The sequence below is a fragment of the Delphinapterus leucas genome, chromosome 2, assembly GCF_059928025.1.
Source record: "Delphinapterus leucas isolate spDelLeu-1000000601 "Yukka" chromosome 2, BTC_Dleu_Yukka2, whole genome shotgun sequence".
Lineage (NCBI taxonomy): Eukaryota > Metazoa > Chordata > Mammalia > Artiodactyla > Monodontidae > Delphinapterus > Delphinapterus leucas.
In genome coordinates this window covers 141,214,590-141,231,759 of record NC_143130.1, presented here as the reverse complement: position 1 = coordinate 141,231,759, position 17,170 = coordinate 141,214,590, and the positions used below count along the sequence as shown (strand labels likewise).

Below are 17,170 nucleotides of genomic sequence, written 5' to 3'. Positions count from 1 at the left end.
GATATATGGCATGGAATAAATTTAGTAACCAAAATCAACACTATACCATACTCTGTACCTCCTTTCTTGGAAGCATAAAATGCACTAGTCACTAATTGTTTAATAGTGCAGCAATTCCACTTTAAAAGAACTAGAATTCATTTTATTTCATGTGGACATGTTACTATTAAAGAGAATGACATCTAGCACTAAATGAACACCTAAACAAAGTACACTGAGCCCAGCTGCAGAATTGTAGAAACTGCTTAATAATGTCTTTATTTTAGGAGATTTAACAAGAAAAACACAATAAAACAAAAAACCCAACAACAAATAGATAATCTCCATATAGAACTATTGATTGAAACACTCCATATAAAAGACTGGCTTATTTAATAGAAACAATTTTCAGAATATATAAGATAATGAAAAGTTATCATAGGAGTTAGCTTCTTTTTCCCAAGTTAAAATAAGTCTTTCTGATGCTTGAGTTCCAAATAGCATTCATTTAAGGTAAGTTATGAAAAGCTGAAGTCATTTTCTAACACCAGCATATAAATTTCAAGGGTCCTCTTTGTAGACTGAAAAATTCAAAATCCAGAGCTAATATGTAGAGAGAATGAGCTACAGGCCTACTCATTTCCCTTTTATGAAGTTCCTCAGAAATATTAAATACTTCGAGGTTCTGAAATTTATTCCAACTCTAACTTGTACTTAAAAGCAATATTATACCTAGCCTTTGCTCTTTAAGTCTTCTGAATGAGAAATATAGTAAAATCTGAATGGCTTTAGTTTAAATCCTTGACTGTTGCTATTGAAAATGTAATACCTTTCTTTTTTTAATTCAACAAAACATTGAGAATTTATGGCACCTCAAGACAAATACAGAATAGAGGGAGAGAGTATAATACATTTGGGGATCACTAACATAATATATGAATTAACAGAGACCTCAGAGAAAAGTACATTTTTATGTAAAATAATAATTAAAACACTCTATTAGATTTTTTTCACTTCACAAATTAAACTCCCCAAAGAAACAAGATTCCCAATTAAAAAGTGTTTCACTTATAATTCAAACTCAGTAAATGCAAAATTAAGTTTAGCATTTGGTTTCCCAAAGCTGATCACCCTCCTGTATTCCTGATTTCTGCTAAGCGCACACCTACATCTCAGGCAACTCAAGTTGAAACCTCAAAGTCATCTCTGTTTACCCCCTCTCCCACAACCCCATTCCTCTTAAATTAAATCAGTTGCTAAGTCCTATTAGCATCTCTCCCTGTAATTTTACAAACCTCTATTACTGAGGTTACTATTCTAACTCAGGCACCCAGTGGAGAAGAGAATTCAAACTTGATTTAGAAGGATTACTAGGAATAAATGTAAAAAGTTAGGGGGTGAGATATGAGGGCTAGAAAAGTGAATTACTGGACTATAGGTCCATAAGCAGAAAAGGATGAGTCTCATGATAAAACAGTGACATATAAGTAATAAGTACAACAAGTGACAGAGAGGTATACACAGAGTACAGTTGGGACAGAATTGATAGAGTGGTAAATTCTCCTTGCAATGATGGAGGACAGGTAGAGTTAGAAAAGATTTCGTATACAGTGTTATGGGTTGAATGTGTGCCCCCAAAATATATATTGAAGTTTTAACCCCTGGTACCTATAAATGTGACCTTATTTGGAAATAGGGTCTTTGCAGATGTAATCAAGTTAAGATAGGTCATACTGGAAATTTTGTCACAGACACATGGGGAGAAGGCCTTGTGAAGACAGAGACAGAAATCAGAGTGGTGCCAAAGGTGCCAGAAAAGGCAAAGAAAGATGCTTCCCTAGAGCTTTCAGAGAGACCATGACCCTGATGACACCTTGATTTCAGACTTCTAGCCTACAGAAGCCTGTTCTTGAAGAGAACAAATTCCTGTTGTTATAAATCACCCAGTTTTTGATAATTTAACAGTCCTAGGTAACTAATATATGGAGGTTGAGCAGACTTCAAACAGTAGGTATTTACCCCCACTGGAGAGTGGAAGAGCCATTTAGGCAGAGAAAACAAAGATGCAAAGACATGAATAAAGCTGGAATGCTTGGTATGGCCAAGTCATGAAGTATGGGAGTTGGGGAAAGCTCTAGATAAAGCTGGAGAGGCAAGCAGACGGCAGATCATGGAAAGTCGACCATACCATACTAAGGGATGCATTTATGCCATACTAAGGCAACTGGGAAGACATTAGAGTTTGGAAAGATGACTAGAAGCAGTGAAGAATACATATCAATGGGGTTCAAGACTGAAGACAGGAAGGCTAGTTAGAAGAATATTTCAATAACTCAAGTAAGAAATAATGAGGACCCTAAGTAAGGTAACAATAATATAATTAGAGGAGGAACCAGGTTTGAAAGGTCATAAGGAAAGACTATCAACAATATATGAAGACTGACCAGATATGGCTAGAACACTTAGATAAAGAATGTAATAGGAGAAATAGGTGGGAGAGTGAAGATTAAAAGGTTCAATTATGGGGGCTTCCCTGTGGCGCAGTGGTTGAGAGTCCGCCTGCCGATGCAGGGGACACAGGTTCGTGCCCCGGTCCAGGAAGATCCCACATGCCGCGGAGCAGCTGGGCCCGTGAGCCATGGCCGCTGAGCCTGTGCGTCCGGAGCCTATGCTCCGCAAAGGGAGAGGCCACAACAGTGAGAGGCCTGCGTACCACAAAAAAAAAAAAGGAAAAGAAAAAAAATACATTCAATTATGATGAACGTAGATGCAAAAATCCTCAACAAAATATTAGCAAACCAAATTCAACAATACATTAAAAGGATTATATAACATAATCATGTGGAATTTATCCCAGGGGTGCAAGGATGGTTAAACATCCACAAATCAATCAATGTGATACACCACATTTACAAATTGAAAAATAAAAAGCATATGGTCATCTCAATAGATGCAAAAAGGTCTTCTGATAAAATTCAACATTGATTTATGATAAAAACTCTAAACAAGTGGGCACAGAGAACATAATTCAACATAATGAAGGCCAAATATGACAAGCCCACGACTAATATCATACTCAACAGTGAAAAGCTGAAAGCATTTCCTCTGAGATCAGGAACAAGACAAGGATGCCCACTCTTGCCACTTTTATTTATAACATAGTACCACAAGTCCTAGCCACAGCAATCAGACAAAAAAAGAAATAAAAGGAATTCAGATTGGAAAGGAAGAAGAAAAACTGTCACTGTTTACAGATGGCATGATACTGTATATAGAAAATCCTAAAGATGCCAACAAAATACCTATTAGAACTCATCAATGAATTCAGTAAACTTGCAGGATACAAAATTAGTATATAGAAATCTGTTGCATTTCTATACACTAACAACAAACTATCAGAAAGATAAATTAATCTCATTTACATCTGTATCAAAACGAATAAAATACCTAGGAATTCATCTAACTAACGAGGTAAAAGACCTGTACAGAGAACACTATAATACACTGACAAAAGAAACTGAAGACAAGACAAATGGAAAGCTATACCGTGCTCATGGGTTGGAAGAATTAATATTGTTAAAATGGCCATACTACCCCAAGGCAATCTACAGATTCAATGCAATCCCTATCAAAATACCAATGGCATTTTTCACAGAACTAGAACAAATAATTCTTTTTGTGTATGGCAACACAAAAGACCCCAAGTAGCCAAAACAATCATGAGAAAGAAGAACAAAGCTGGAGGTATCACACTCCCTGATTTCAAACTATAATACCAAGCCACAGTCTTCAAAAAAATATGGTACTGGTACAAAAACAAAGATCAATGGAACAGAATAGAGAGCCCAGAAATAAACCCACACTTATATGGGAAATTAATCTATGACAAAGGAGGCAAGAATGTATAATGAGGAAAAGACAGCCTCTTCGATAAATGGTTTTGCAAAAACTGGACAGCTACATGCAAAAGAATTAAACTGGACTACTTTCTCATACCATATACAAAAATAAACTCCAAAGGGACTGAAGACTTAAATGTAAGTCCTGACACCATAAAACTCTTAGAAGAAAACACTGGTAGTATGGTCTTTAACGTCAGTCTTAGCAAACTATAAATCTGATAAGAGGTTAATATCCAAAATATACAAAGAATTCATAGAGCTCAACATCAAAAAACAACCAACCTGGGACTTCCCCAGTGGTGCAGTGGTTAAGAATCCGCCTGCCAATGCAGGGGACACAAGTTCAATCCCTGGTCCAGGAAGATCCCACATGCCGCAGAGCAACTAAGCCCGTACACCATAACTACTGAGCTGTGCTCTAGAGCCTGCGAGCCACCACTACTGAGCCCACGTGCTGCAACTACTGAAGCCCACGTGCCTAGATCCCGTGCTCCACAACAAGAGAAGCCACTGCTATAAGAAGCTCGCGCACCGTAATGAAGTAGCCCCCCCTCACCGCAACTAGAGAAAGCCCGCGCAGCAACAAAGACACAACGCAGCCCAAGAAAACAATAATAAATAATCTTTTAAAAACAAACAAACAACCTGATTAAAAAATGGGCAAAGAACCTGAATAGACTTTTTTCCAGAGGAGACATACAGATGGCCAAAAGGCACAGGAAAAGATGCTCAACATCACTAATCATCAGGGAAATGCAAATCAAAACCACAATGAGATATCACCTCACACCTGTCAGAATGGCTACAATCAAAAAGAAAACAAATAACAAATGCTGTCAAGGATGTGGAGAAAAGGGGACCCTAGCGCACTCTTGGTGGGAATGTAAATTGGTGCAGACACTATGGAAAACAATAAGCTTCCTCAAAAAATTAGAAACAGAACTACCATACAATCCAGCAAATCTGGGTACTTATCCAAAGAAAATAAAAACACTAATTTGAAAAGATATATGCATCCCAATGTTCATTTATGCATTATTTACAATAGCCAAGATAATGGAAGCACCTTAAGTACCCATCAATAATAGAAGCATGGATAAAAAAAGATGTGAGATATAGATATATAGAGAGAGATATATATACATATATACAATCAAATATTACTCAGCCATAAAAAAAGAATGAAATCTTGCCATTTGGATTAACCTAGATGGTATTATGTTAAGTTAAATTAGTCAGACAGAGAAAGACAAATACTGTATGATTTCACTTACTTTGGAATCTAAAAAACAAAACCAGTGAACAAAAACAGCAAAACAGAGTCACAGATACAGAGAACAAACAGGTGGTTGCCAGAGGGGAGGGGGGATGAGGAATGAGAGAAATAGGTGAGGAAGATCAAGAGGTACAAAATTCCAGTTACAAAATAAATAAGTCACAGGTATGAAATATACAGTGTGGGAGAATACAGTCAACAGGAATGCAGTACCTTTGTATCATGATGGTAACCATACAATCAAAATGGTAACTTGACTTATCATGGTGATCATTTTGAAATGTATAGAAATATCCAATCACTATGTTGTGCACCAGGAACTAAAACAATGTTGTAGGTCAATTATACTACAAAAACGAACGAACAAATCACTGAAAAAGAGATCAGATTTGTGATTACCAGAAGCAGGGGCTAGGCGGAGGAGGAATTGGATAAAGGTAGTCAAAAGGTACCAACTTCCAGTTATAAGATTAGCTAGGGATGCAATGTACAACATGATAAATATAATAGACACTGCTGCATATATGAAAGTTCTTAAGAGAGTAAATCCTAAGAGTTCTCACCATAAGGAAAAAATTTTTTTCTTTTATTTTGTATCTATATGATGATGGATGTTTACTAAACTTATTGTGATAATCATTTCATGAGATATATAAGTAAAATCATTATGCTGTATACCTTAAACTTACATAGTGCCATATGTCAATTATGTACAGCTCAATAAAACTGGAAGGAAAAAAAAATTCAGTTCTGGAATGCTGAATCACAAATGCCTTTAATGCATCCAGAAAAAATGTCGATTAACCAATTACAGATATATGGACGTATCACATATAATTCTTGGAGCTCAGGAGGAAAACAATGGGCTGCAGAAACACTTGAGAGTAATCAATGTAAAGGATTAACTCTTAAAGAGAAGCACCGAGAGGAATCCAAGTGTTTAAGAAACAGAAAGGAAAGAGAAGCCTCTTAGAAGGATGAAAGAGGAAGGTGAGAGCAGCAGGATGAAGAGAATGGAGTGGCCCCACAGAAGTCAAGGAAGAGTTTCACCATCAAGGGAGAAGGCTGCATCAAATACTGCCCTGCCTACAGACCAAACGACATTCAGACCAACAAAGAGTCTATTGGCTTTGTCAATGAGAAACTGGTAGCCTCAATTTTCTCACTGTATTTAAGTATTTTGAAAATAGAAAGCCTCAATAAATATCGGTTGGCTAGCTAGCTGATTGAATAACTGGGAAGATAGCTGTCATTAAAAATCAAACATTGGGGGCACAAAGAAGGTATTGGACTGGGAGAAGGGAAGCAGGCTGAAAGACTAGAAGGTCTCTGTTTTCTCCCCATTAATGGCACCACCTTACCCAATCAACCTTTACCTCCCACTTCTAATCCATCATTAGGACTTGCTATTTCAAACTCAAAACATTTCTCGAATTCATCCCTACCTCTCCATTCCTTGTTTAAGTCACCTCTGAACTCGCCTACAAGACTGCAATAACCTCCCATTGGCCTCCTAAACTCCAGGTTTGATCCTCTCAAATTCAACCTCCACAAAAGCAATAAATCTATTCTAATAAGGACAATACTTTATTATCACTTTGCTTAATACCCTTCAATGACAATCATTAACAGCTAGGTTTCTATAACATTACTCTAAGGAATCCTGGGAATTCCCTAATAAGATGTCTAAGGTACACTACAGAAGAGACTGAGCAGATGGGAATTCAAGCCTATTCGTCCTCCCGCTGTTGATTCAACAAACGTATTCAGAGTAAGGTTTCATTTGAAGAAAAGGTTCACCTGCTAAAACATACAAACAACTGGTCAATATAAGCCCAAATTACTTCTCACAATACATAAGGCCTTATGTTACCTAGGCTCTTTCTACTTCAGTTTCAACTCTCTATTGAACTTGGCAATATAGAACTACTTACAATTCTCAGCGCTCTCTGTGATTATCCATGCCGTCTTGCCTTTGCTCATGATTTCTTTCTGCCTGGAATGTCTTTGTGCAGCTTCCCAACCCACCCCCTTCCTGTCTTCTACAACTTGGTAACTTCTACTTGTTCTTCAAAGCTCCATTCAGGCATTATCTCACCTGGAATGCCTTTCCCAATCTTCCTAGAACAGATTAGGTATCCCTCTTCTGTATTCCCGTAATAGCAAGCACACAGAACTCTCCATGTGCCTATGTCATTGTACTGAAATTACCTGGTCCCTACAGAACCACGGTTCTTATTCATCTTTGTATACTATGTGTTTAGCAGACGTTCAACAAATGCTTATTGAACTAAAGTTTTTTTTGCTAAGTTGATAGACATTCTATGCAGCAATCTCTGCTGCTCATGAGAATCCAGAAAACGGAAGATAAAAATTAAGCTAATCTTCACTAAGAGTCTATTTCAAGATTAGTTCACCTTTATTCAGTTTCTCCATGCTCACAATTGATGCTAGGTGCCAACTCCATGAGACAAATAAGATCTCGTTAGCAGACAACTCAGTAATAGTTTCTCTATGTCAGAAATGGGTCATTTCATGTGCCTAATCATGCAAGAGATTGCTTTTTTTTTTTCCTTTTTGACACAATTCTGATCGTTTTGGAACAGTAAGACTTCAGCTTTCACAAAGACATTAAAGGCAAGTTGCTACCTCAGGTTTGCAAAAAGACATCAGTCATATAGTCCACACTCCTTGGGCCACTTGAGAACTGTCTCTACCCAATGATACCATAGTTACTGATATATGTTAATTTGCACCATCTTAAAAAATGGTCCTATGTCTGTATTTATGCCAAAAACAAATAGTGATAGTATCACTAATAGATAAAATGCTCAGCACAGAATGACCAATTAATAAATGATAATGAATTACTGACCAAAATCCTTTGTTATAATAGATCCAGGTGCTAAACGTTAATATGAAGAATAAATGCAGTCACTGTAACATGCATTACATAAAATACAAGTTGATGCTTGTACAACACAGGGGGTTAGGGGCGCTGACCCTTTGCACAATTGAAAATCTGTGTATAATTTATAGTCTGCCCTCCTTATCAGTGGTTCCCTCTGTATCTGCAGTTCTGCATCCAAGGATTCAACCAACTTCTCATCGTGTGGTACTGTAGCATTTACTATTGAAAATAATCCAGGTGTTAAGTGGACCCGCGCAGTTCAAACTTGTGTTGTTCAAGGGTCAACTGTATTCAATAACCTATCATTATAAAGTTTTCAAATAATTAGAAATTCCTACTTTAAAATAATATAACCAGCCTAAAATTAGATTATTCTTTCAACGCTCAATATTATTTGCTACTTTAAAATGATAAATGAAAAAAGCACTCACTTGAAAAGAACCTTATTAATTTAAACAGAGCTAATGCAACAAGTTACCTGGGCATACCTATTTTGCATGTATCTTCTGATGTACCCAGAGAAGGCTACTGGGCAAAGAGAGTAATTTTTATGGCACACTGATGCTTTCAGAAATGAGACACCTTTCTAAGGAAGCCAGGCTGGATATGAATGTAATAGAATGTCAATTCCTTGAGAGTTTTATTGCAGGAAAGAAGTGCCTAAATGAAACACTTAAAGACTATAAAAAGGAAGTCCTTCTAAGTACAAGATGAAAATACAAGCTATGTAATCCAAATATATCTATATCATTTTTACCAATGATTACAAATTCCTGATACAGTACCTCAAAAACAATTACCTCTGCTTTCCCCCAAAACTAGAAAGCCAAGTTGTACTGAAGAAATGATAGCTAAATTGTGTAAGTTAATTAAATCTTTGCATGTCTATAATTATTTTTCCTTTACAGGATATATTTTAACAATGCCATCAAAACTGTCTTTGCTATAGTAATGTGTGCCTCGTACCTATATGCCTATATACATATATTAGTATTTCTGGCATTAATTTCAGCTAAAGTCTTTGTAAATATAACTAGTTTTAGAGAAAGATAGCTTTTTAAAGGATCATGTGGAAGCATTCATCTCTAATACAAAAGAAGAAGAAAATACTTAGCAACCAACCAGCTTTAACTTATTTTTCTGAATGACATCTTTGTTTTCCTTTTGGTATATCTCCATTTTCTTTTTGGTGTTGTCCAAATCCACATTGTTGGTCAAGTTGAAAACTGCATCAGAAAAGAAACACTGACATGAAATACAGTTTTAACATAAATCTTGAGAAGATAATAAAAACCAAATATTCATCACAGTGATTTCTTAATTCATCAGGTTGACAGTCTTTATAGCTTAAGAAACTAGCTCTAGTTCAGCAACTATGTTTTCTGAACCAAATATAAGGAGAGACTGTCAGACTATCACACAGACTATCTAAAGATCTGAATCACCTCAAAAAACCTAAGATACGTGCTTGCCATAATCACACTGGATTTGATTTTTATAGTGCCCATTTTAACTGTAAAAGTATAAAAAAGATTGCTTAAGTTTTTAAATAAAAAGAGTTAAGTCTGGGACCTACTATACTAGTCAGAATCAATACTGAAAAGAATCTATGTGCCAGAAACAGAAAAATTATCCAAAGGAATAAAAAAATATTATCAAACTAGAACAGGTTTTATTCTGATCCTCAACATGGCTAGACACAAGCTTGAATCATTTACCATATAGTCTAGATCTGGGAAACTATGAAATACATGAGTCAAAAATTAACAAGGAAGGTAAAGGAAAATCTGGCACCAAAACTTAAGACTGAAATAATTTAGTAAGAGAAGCCACTGAGATATGTTCAGATAGGTGATAAACTTTCAGTGACTTAGAACGATCTTTTTATAATTCCAACTCAAAATAATTTTAATTATAAATGCCTTACTCCCTTCTAAGTTTACATATGTAAATAAAAAGGTTATTATAATACTCTGAACCAAAAAAACTATTTTAGTATATATAAATTCATATTTTGAAGTACTGCCCCACTGCCCTACCCCTTTCAGTGTTTGTATCAGCCCGTCTAAAGAAGGATCATCATTGTTGTCTCTCCTGTTCCATAATTCAATCCAGACTTCCCTTGGATTCCTCATAATGTTTGTGCATCCATTATTAGCCCTTCTATCCCTTCTCCAATTACTTACCACTGCTTCCTCCAGCTTGACCTATAAACAGGTTTGATCTACCCTAAATAACTCTGCTTTACTCCATGTTTCTACAGATTCCTTCCCCATCTCACTCCTTCATTTAACTAATAACCATCTCAAACAGTTCCTAGATTTTTGCATTAGGTCTGTAAGAGTTGAAAAGTAATATTGGAAGCCCAACAGAGGGTTATCTGTTTTGTTGAGTAAGGCCATTAAACATACTCAAAAGACCAATCTGATCCGTAATTTAATTTTTATCTCTTCAAAGGACCAACTTATTTCAGAACATCAATTTATCATAATCATTGTTGAAAATCCAGGCTTATTTAAGTATGTAGAAAAAAAAGAAGCAATTCTCAATTCTATTACATGCAATTTTAAAACTCTGGGAGAAGTGAGAGAAAATGAGAAACAACAGCCCTCTAGCTATTGCTCCAGCTTTTTTAATCACAAAGTAGAAAAGAAAATAATAATGGTGGTAAACCAGGGAATCTGTCTAGGATGCAACATAGGGCATTCCCTATAAATCACACTTTGGCCCCAACACAAAATAGTCAGAGAAAGAAGTTCTGAACTAGCAACAGCCCTCAGAAAGACAACTGTGATCCATTCTGATTCCACTATCCTTGCCAACCACTCACAATTTACTCCTTGCATTTAACAGCCATCCACTGAGCCACCAAATCCAAAAATCTTTCACAACCTCTACCACCCTCAACATCTATGCCCACTTAACAATTTTGATCACTTTTTTTTCCTCAGCATGTCCTTCCCGTGACTAATTTGTTAATATTTTCTCCTGATCTCCTTCCTACTACTACAACTACCCATTCTTGTTTCCAACTCTGCCTCATCTTGCTCTCTAGGTACACTGCATGATTCTGACTTTTGCCCTCCTTCCTCCCTCTGTGTTCCTTGGGTAATCTCATAACTTGCCACAGTTTCAAGCAAAGAAATGCCAGGAAAAGCTGATACCATCTCAAAGTACAATTTAGAAAACCCAGCACATAAACATCTCCAAATTTACTCCTCCTTGTAAATTCTTTACCTGTTAATGATATGACTATCATGCTAAGACACCAGGATTTAACATCTCATTCATGTGACCCACTGTCCTTTGCACTCCATAAGCACCAGCTGCAAAATACTACAGATTCTACCACCAAAATCTCTTTAAAACTGCCCTTATTTTCAATGTACCTGCCAGTACTCCAAGCCAGGATCTTATTTCTCCCTGTATAATTTAATCTCTGACTTAACTTCCTGTCTCCAGAATCTTTGCATCTTTCCCTATTCCCTAACCCCATCCGTAGTATACAATGCTGCAAGACTAATATTTCTGAAGCACACCTCAAATCACCTTCCACCTCTACCATCCTATAGTCCTCTCTCATCCCGTCTGCCTTCCCCCTTTTACTAGGAAAAAAAAAAAATCAAACGCTTTTAGAATTCAGAGCCCTTCCTAATTTGGCTATAACTAGTTTTATCTCCCCTCAATAAAGACCTATCTTGAAACTAGACAGGTGTGCATTTCCCAAATGTTCCCCACATTTCCTGGTCCAGTTCCTTTGATCATACCATTGCCCAGAATGCCTGATCCCCCTTTCTTATTTTTGAAAATATACCCAATCTTCAAATGTCTACCCAAATACTATCTTTTCCATGAAGTTCTCCCTGGTTCCCCTAACTAGAAATAACTTCCTTCTCTTATAAAGTGGAAAAATTATTCACAGCTCATATAAAAATCTCTCTCCACTTTACATGATATGTATACACATACACAGCATTCTTTACTTTGCACTTCATCATATTTTCTATAATCTCTGTATCATCACTTCTCCATTCACAATGCCTTGAAAAAAATCCAGTCTTAACTCTTACATTACTTTTCCCTCTCTGCTTTGAGAGTTTTGCAGATTCCTCAGAGCCTCTTCAAGAACCAAGGGAAAGAGAGATTGAGCAATCCAACCAAAGTAGTTTTCCTTCATTTGTCTTCTTGAAGTGATCTCCTTCTCAAAACTCTGCTTGATGTAAAACAACTATACCCCAATTAAAAAAAAAAAAAAAAAACCTCTATAGCGCGTGTATGTGGGCACGCGCATGTGTATCTATGAAACATCTCAAGGATCTATCTATAAAACACGTATGATAGGCACTACATCTAGCATTTGACCTAATTATATCACTTAATCCTCCTGATAATCTTATGAGATATGTGAGGTACTACTGTCATTTACACTTTACAGATAAGGTTTAAAGATATTAAATAACTACGTCCAAGGTATAGTAAATGTTGGAAACAGGATTTTAACCTAGGCTGATTCCAAAGCCTGAAATTTTTTTTAAATTTCTATTGGAGTACAGTTGATTCACAGCGTTGTGTTCCAAAGCGTGAACTTTTGTCTACAATGCTAGTTTTATTGCTTCTCTCTATGCCTGAAGACCACTGCTAGCCCAGTTCAGCTATTTCTCTGCATCTGTACAGGCCACACTTTCCTATTTCCATACCTGTGAGCAAACTGCTCCCACAGGGCCCATCTTAGTACCAGCCTCAACCCAGAACAACTGTGAATATCTGTATCTGGCTACCCTTCTATATCCAGCTTAATCAGCAGCTCTTCCTCATAACTCACTTTGCAGGTGCAAATCCTCTCCATCCTCCATCCCTGAATGCTATAACTCACTTTGCAGTTAGAAATCCCCTATATCTCTCCACCCCTGAATGCTCACAACAGATTACGTAATATCATTCTGGTGGTATTTATCCACTTTCTACCCTGTATAATTATTTTCAATGTACCTATCTATTTGACCTAATAGAGTGGTCCTTGAGGGCAGATTCTAGGACTGATTCTGCTTTATCACTCCCAGCATTTAAATTAAAAACTTTCACTATACACCCATTAGAATGGGCAAAAACCAACACATGATGACACCAAATACTGGCAAGGATGTGAGCAACAGGAACTCTCATACACTGCAGTGGGAATGCAACATGGCCCAGCACTTTGGAAAACAGTCTTACAGTTTCTTACAAAACGAAAGATACTCTTATCATACAATCCAGCAACTGCCCTCCTTGGTATTTATCGAAAGGAGTTAAAAACCATGTCCACACAAAAGGCTGCATACAAATGTTTACAGCAGCTTTATTCATAATTGCCAAAACATGGAAGCAATCAAGATGTCCTTCAGTAGTTTGAAAAGATAAATAAACTATAATATATCCAGACAATGGGATATTATTCAGCACCAAATAATAACAGTAATAATAATAAGCTATAAAACCATGAAAAGACATGGAGGAACCTTAAATGCATATTACTATGAGAAAGAAAACAATTTGATAAGGCTACATACTGTACGATTCCAACTATATGACACTCTGGAAAAGGCAAAAATACGGAGACAGTAAAAAGATCAGTGGTTGCCAGGGATTCGGGGGAAGGAGGGACAAACAGGCAGAACACAGAGGAATTTCTGGGTAGCAAAACTATTCTGTACAATACTATAATGGTGGATACATGCCATTATACATTTATCCAAACCCATAAAATGTACAACACCAAGAGTAAACCCTAATGTAAACTATGGACTTAGGAGATAACGATATGTCAATGTAGGTTCATTGACTGTAACAAATTTACCACTCTAGTGGGGTATGTTGATAGTGAGGGAGGTCTGTGCATGTGTGGCACAAGGGGTATACAGGAACTCTCTGCACATTCCCTTTAATTTTGCTGTGAATCTAAAACTGCTCTAAAAAATAAAGTCTATTTAAAAAACAACAGGAACTTCTCATCTGGTAAGAGCTCAAGAAATGCTTGTTGAATTATTACAAAAGGGAAAAAAAAAAATAAACCAATACTGGGGGTGAGGGAATGGACGAAATAGGTAAAGCTGATTAAGAGGTACAAACTGCCTGCTTAAAGTAAGTCATAAGTCATAGGGATGTAATGTACATAGGGAATATAGTCAATAATACTGTAACTGCTTTCTATAGTGATGGATGAGAACCGGTCTTATTGCAGTGATCATTTCGTAATGCATAAAATTATCGAATCACTATGTTGTATACCTGAAACTAAGACAATATTGCATGTTAATTATAACTCAATAAGAAACTAAAATAAAAAATAAATCAGGGCTTCCCTAGTGGCGCAGTGGTTGAGAGTCCGCCTGCCGATGCAGGGGACAGGGGTTCGTGCCCCGGTCCGGGAAGATCTCACATGCCACGGAGCGGCTGGGCCCGTGAGCCATGGCCGCTGAGTCTGTGCGTCCGGAGCCTGTGCTCCTCAACGGGAGAGGCCACAACAGTGAGAGGCCCGCATACCGCGCGCAAAAAAAAAAGCAAAATTAAATCAATGCTAATATTTATAATTATCTTTATAAATATAGATTTAATTTAAATGAGCTTTATAATTACAGAACTGAATTATACAGAATGGCAAAGTAAGCAGGTGCAAAACTACAGGAAAAAATCTTTGTTTCTTATGGTATGAATCTACTGACAAGTAAAGGTAATCAAGTTGATATCCTATGTTGAACTCTACTAGAATGTTTACAGCAGTTTAAGAAAAAAAATTACAATTTATCAGCAAGCTAGACAATGTACTAATTTAAACTTCCCATTAAATAGAACCTAGAAACAGTAAAGTTAAAATCTAAGTGAAAACTGTCTGTTTATAGGCAATTTCTTTCTTTTATGCTTATTAAAAACTTTATGATGAATTCTAATGAAACTAAAGTAACTAATTTATTTCATTTTTTAATTGAAGAAGCAAAGGTAACAGCAATATAATAGATACAAATTATAATCATAAGTAATACAAATCTCTTCCTTTAAAAAAAGAAAAAAAACATAAAAGTGGATTACAATTTTGAAACATTTTCAGAAGAAGCAAGTCTCATTCATGCCACAATGAATCAGGTTGGTATAATAGCCTTGAAGAAAAAGGAAAAATTTTCTGTAACAATCATTTGGCCCTTTATCTATCTGGTTACTAGTTTAGCTCAGAGGTTGACCTGCCTTTAGTCAAGTATTAAAAGCCAACAAAAAACCTATTGTATTTTCTGAAAGATTTAATGTTATTTGAGTACAATTTTGAAGTCTTTTTGACATCCAGAATTTATAATTAAAGCCCTTAGGACTTTCTCACCCTTTTAAAATAAGCATACCCTGAACCGAAAGAATGTTTATTATGAAACTAAGGACAAACCTTTGAGATAATCCCTGAGGCCAAAAGGAACAAGAATTTTTATGTTTAGATTGTCATAACCACAGAAAAGAGCCTATTATTAATGCTATAAGAAAGTTCACCTTCATGTGTGCCCCCTCTACTGTAATTTTTATGCCATTATTCGAAATTCTAATACTTTAAAATTTTTATATTCATGATATTCAAAGGATTCATAATGAAATTTATATAACAAAATGACCAATCCCCAATTTATAAATCCTCAAACACTGAGTCCTTAGCCACCCTACCAACTCTATTCCTTTCACTCTAACCATCTTCAGAATCACCCTCTTACCTTCCCCTTCCTTCCTTCCAAACTTCTTTAAGATCCTTCAAAATATAGCTCCAACCTACTTTCTTCTCTCATCTCCCACTATTCTACCAATCTGCATCCCATGTTCTAGACTCAGACTACTAACTACTCTGAGACTACTAAGCACTTCCATGGGCTCTGAGAGAGGAAAACCCATGTTCAAAATCTGGCTCCATTATTTACTAGCAATGTGATCTTCAGCACAATACTTAAACTCTCTGTGCCCCCTCTCCATATGCAAAACAGGGATTAAAATGCCTATCTCAAGAGTTGTGAAAATTATACTTTTGATTAACACAGAGATAGCCAATACAGATACCACAAACATCCAACTAATCACCTTTAAAAGCATGAATAAGACACAAAGTACACAGGTACTGAAACAAGATTTTAAAAAAGATTTTTAAAAAAAAGAACGTTTTATTTATACCATAACAATCAGAACAATGACACATAACTAAGTGGTGCAGTCACACCCTAACAAAATTTAAGAGGGCTAAAACTGGTCTTACCCTCATTTCCATACTCTCTACCCAACAAAACAATGGAAAATAATGCCAGTTCTCCCACTTTTATTTTCTAGATTAACACCAGCAACTGCTCAAGGTCAGAATACTGCAATTCATCCTTGCCTGCTCTTTCTAACCTCACTTCCTACACGAAATTAGTCACTCGAATATTTTAGTTCTAAAATATCCCTTTTACCTACCTCCCTCAGTTACTACCTACTCTAAGCACTCATTATTTCTCACCCAAATTGCTGCTACAGCCCCTCAAAAATGGTTTCCCAGCCTCGAGTATCTCCTGTCAATATTCCACATCACTACCACAGTATGTGGCTGGCCACAGAATAAAATCTTACCCTTACAGTCTAGCTTACAAAGCCCTCATTAACCCAGGTCCAATCTGTTTTTCAAACCTCATTGCTAGTCATTCCCCATGTCTACCTACCTATAACAGATTACTTGCTACATTACCCAACACGCTCAACACTTTTATATCTCTGTGACTTTGTCTTTTGCTACAAATGTTCTTCCATCCTCTTTCTACCTGGTAAACCACTATTCATCTTTTAAGATCGAACTCAAATGTGTTCAAACTTTACCTCTATTTCCTAATGCTGAATTAACCGTTTTGCTATCTATATTCCTGAAACACTTTATAAATAAATGCCTACACTGCTTTCACATTAAATTATAATTACATAATTATCTCCCCCTTTAGAGTATGAACTTACTGAACACAAAGATCATATATCCTCAGCAAGTAAATAGTTCACATAGAACAATTACTATTTGCTGAATTGAGCTAAAGTTCAGAAAATAAACTATAAGTCCATGAAGCGAGGTCCCAAACTTCA

The 17,170-nt window shown here is 36.3% G+C and overlaps 1 protein-coding gene across 7 annotated transcripts in view; it reads right to left on the bottom strand.

Moving 5' to 3' along the window:
• The window catches only part of MNAT1 (MNAT1 component of CDK activating kinase), a 230,940-nt gene that overhangs the window by 163,070 nt on the left and 50,700 nt on the right, over positions 1-17,170 (bottom strand). For all 7 annotated transcript variants that reach the window (XR_016392185.1, XR_016392184.1, XM_022570440.2 and 4 more), the window contains exon 4: positions 9,191-9,294. Coding sequence is in view for 5 of the 7 variants with exons in the window: in XM_022570440.2 (XP_022426148.1) it covers positions 9,191-9,294 (104 nt within the window). In the remaining 2 variants the exon portion in view is untranslated. The remainder of the gene's footprint in view (positions 1-9,190; positions 9,295-17,170) is intronic.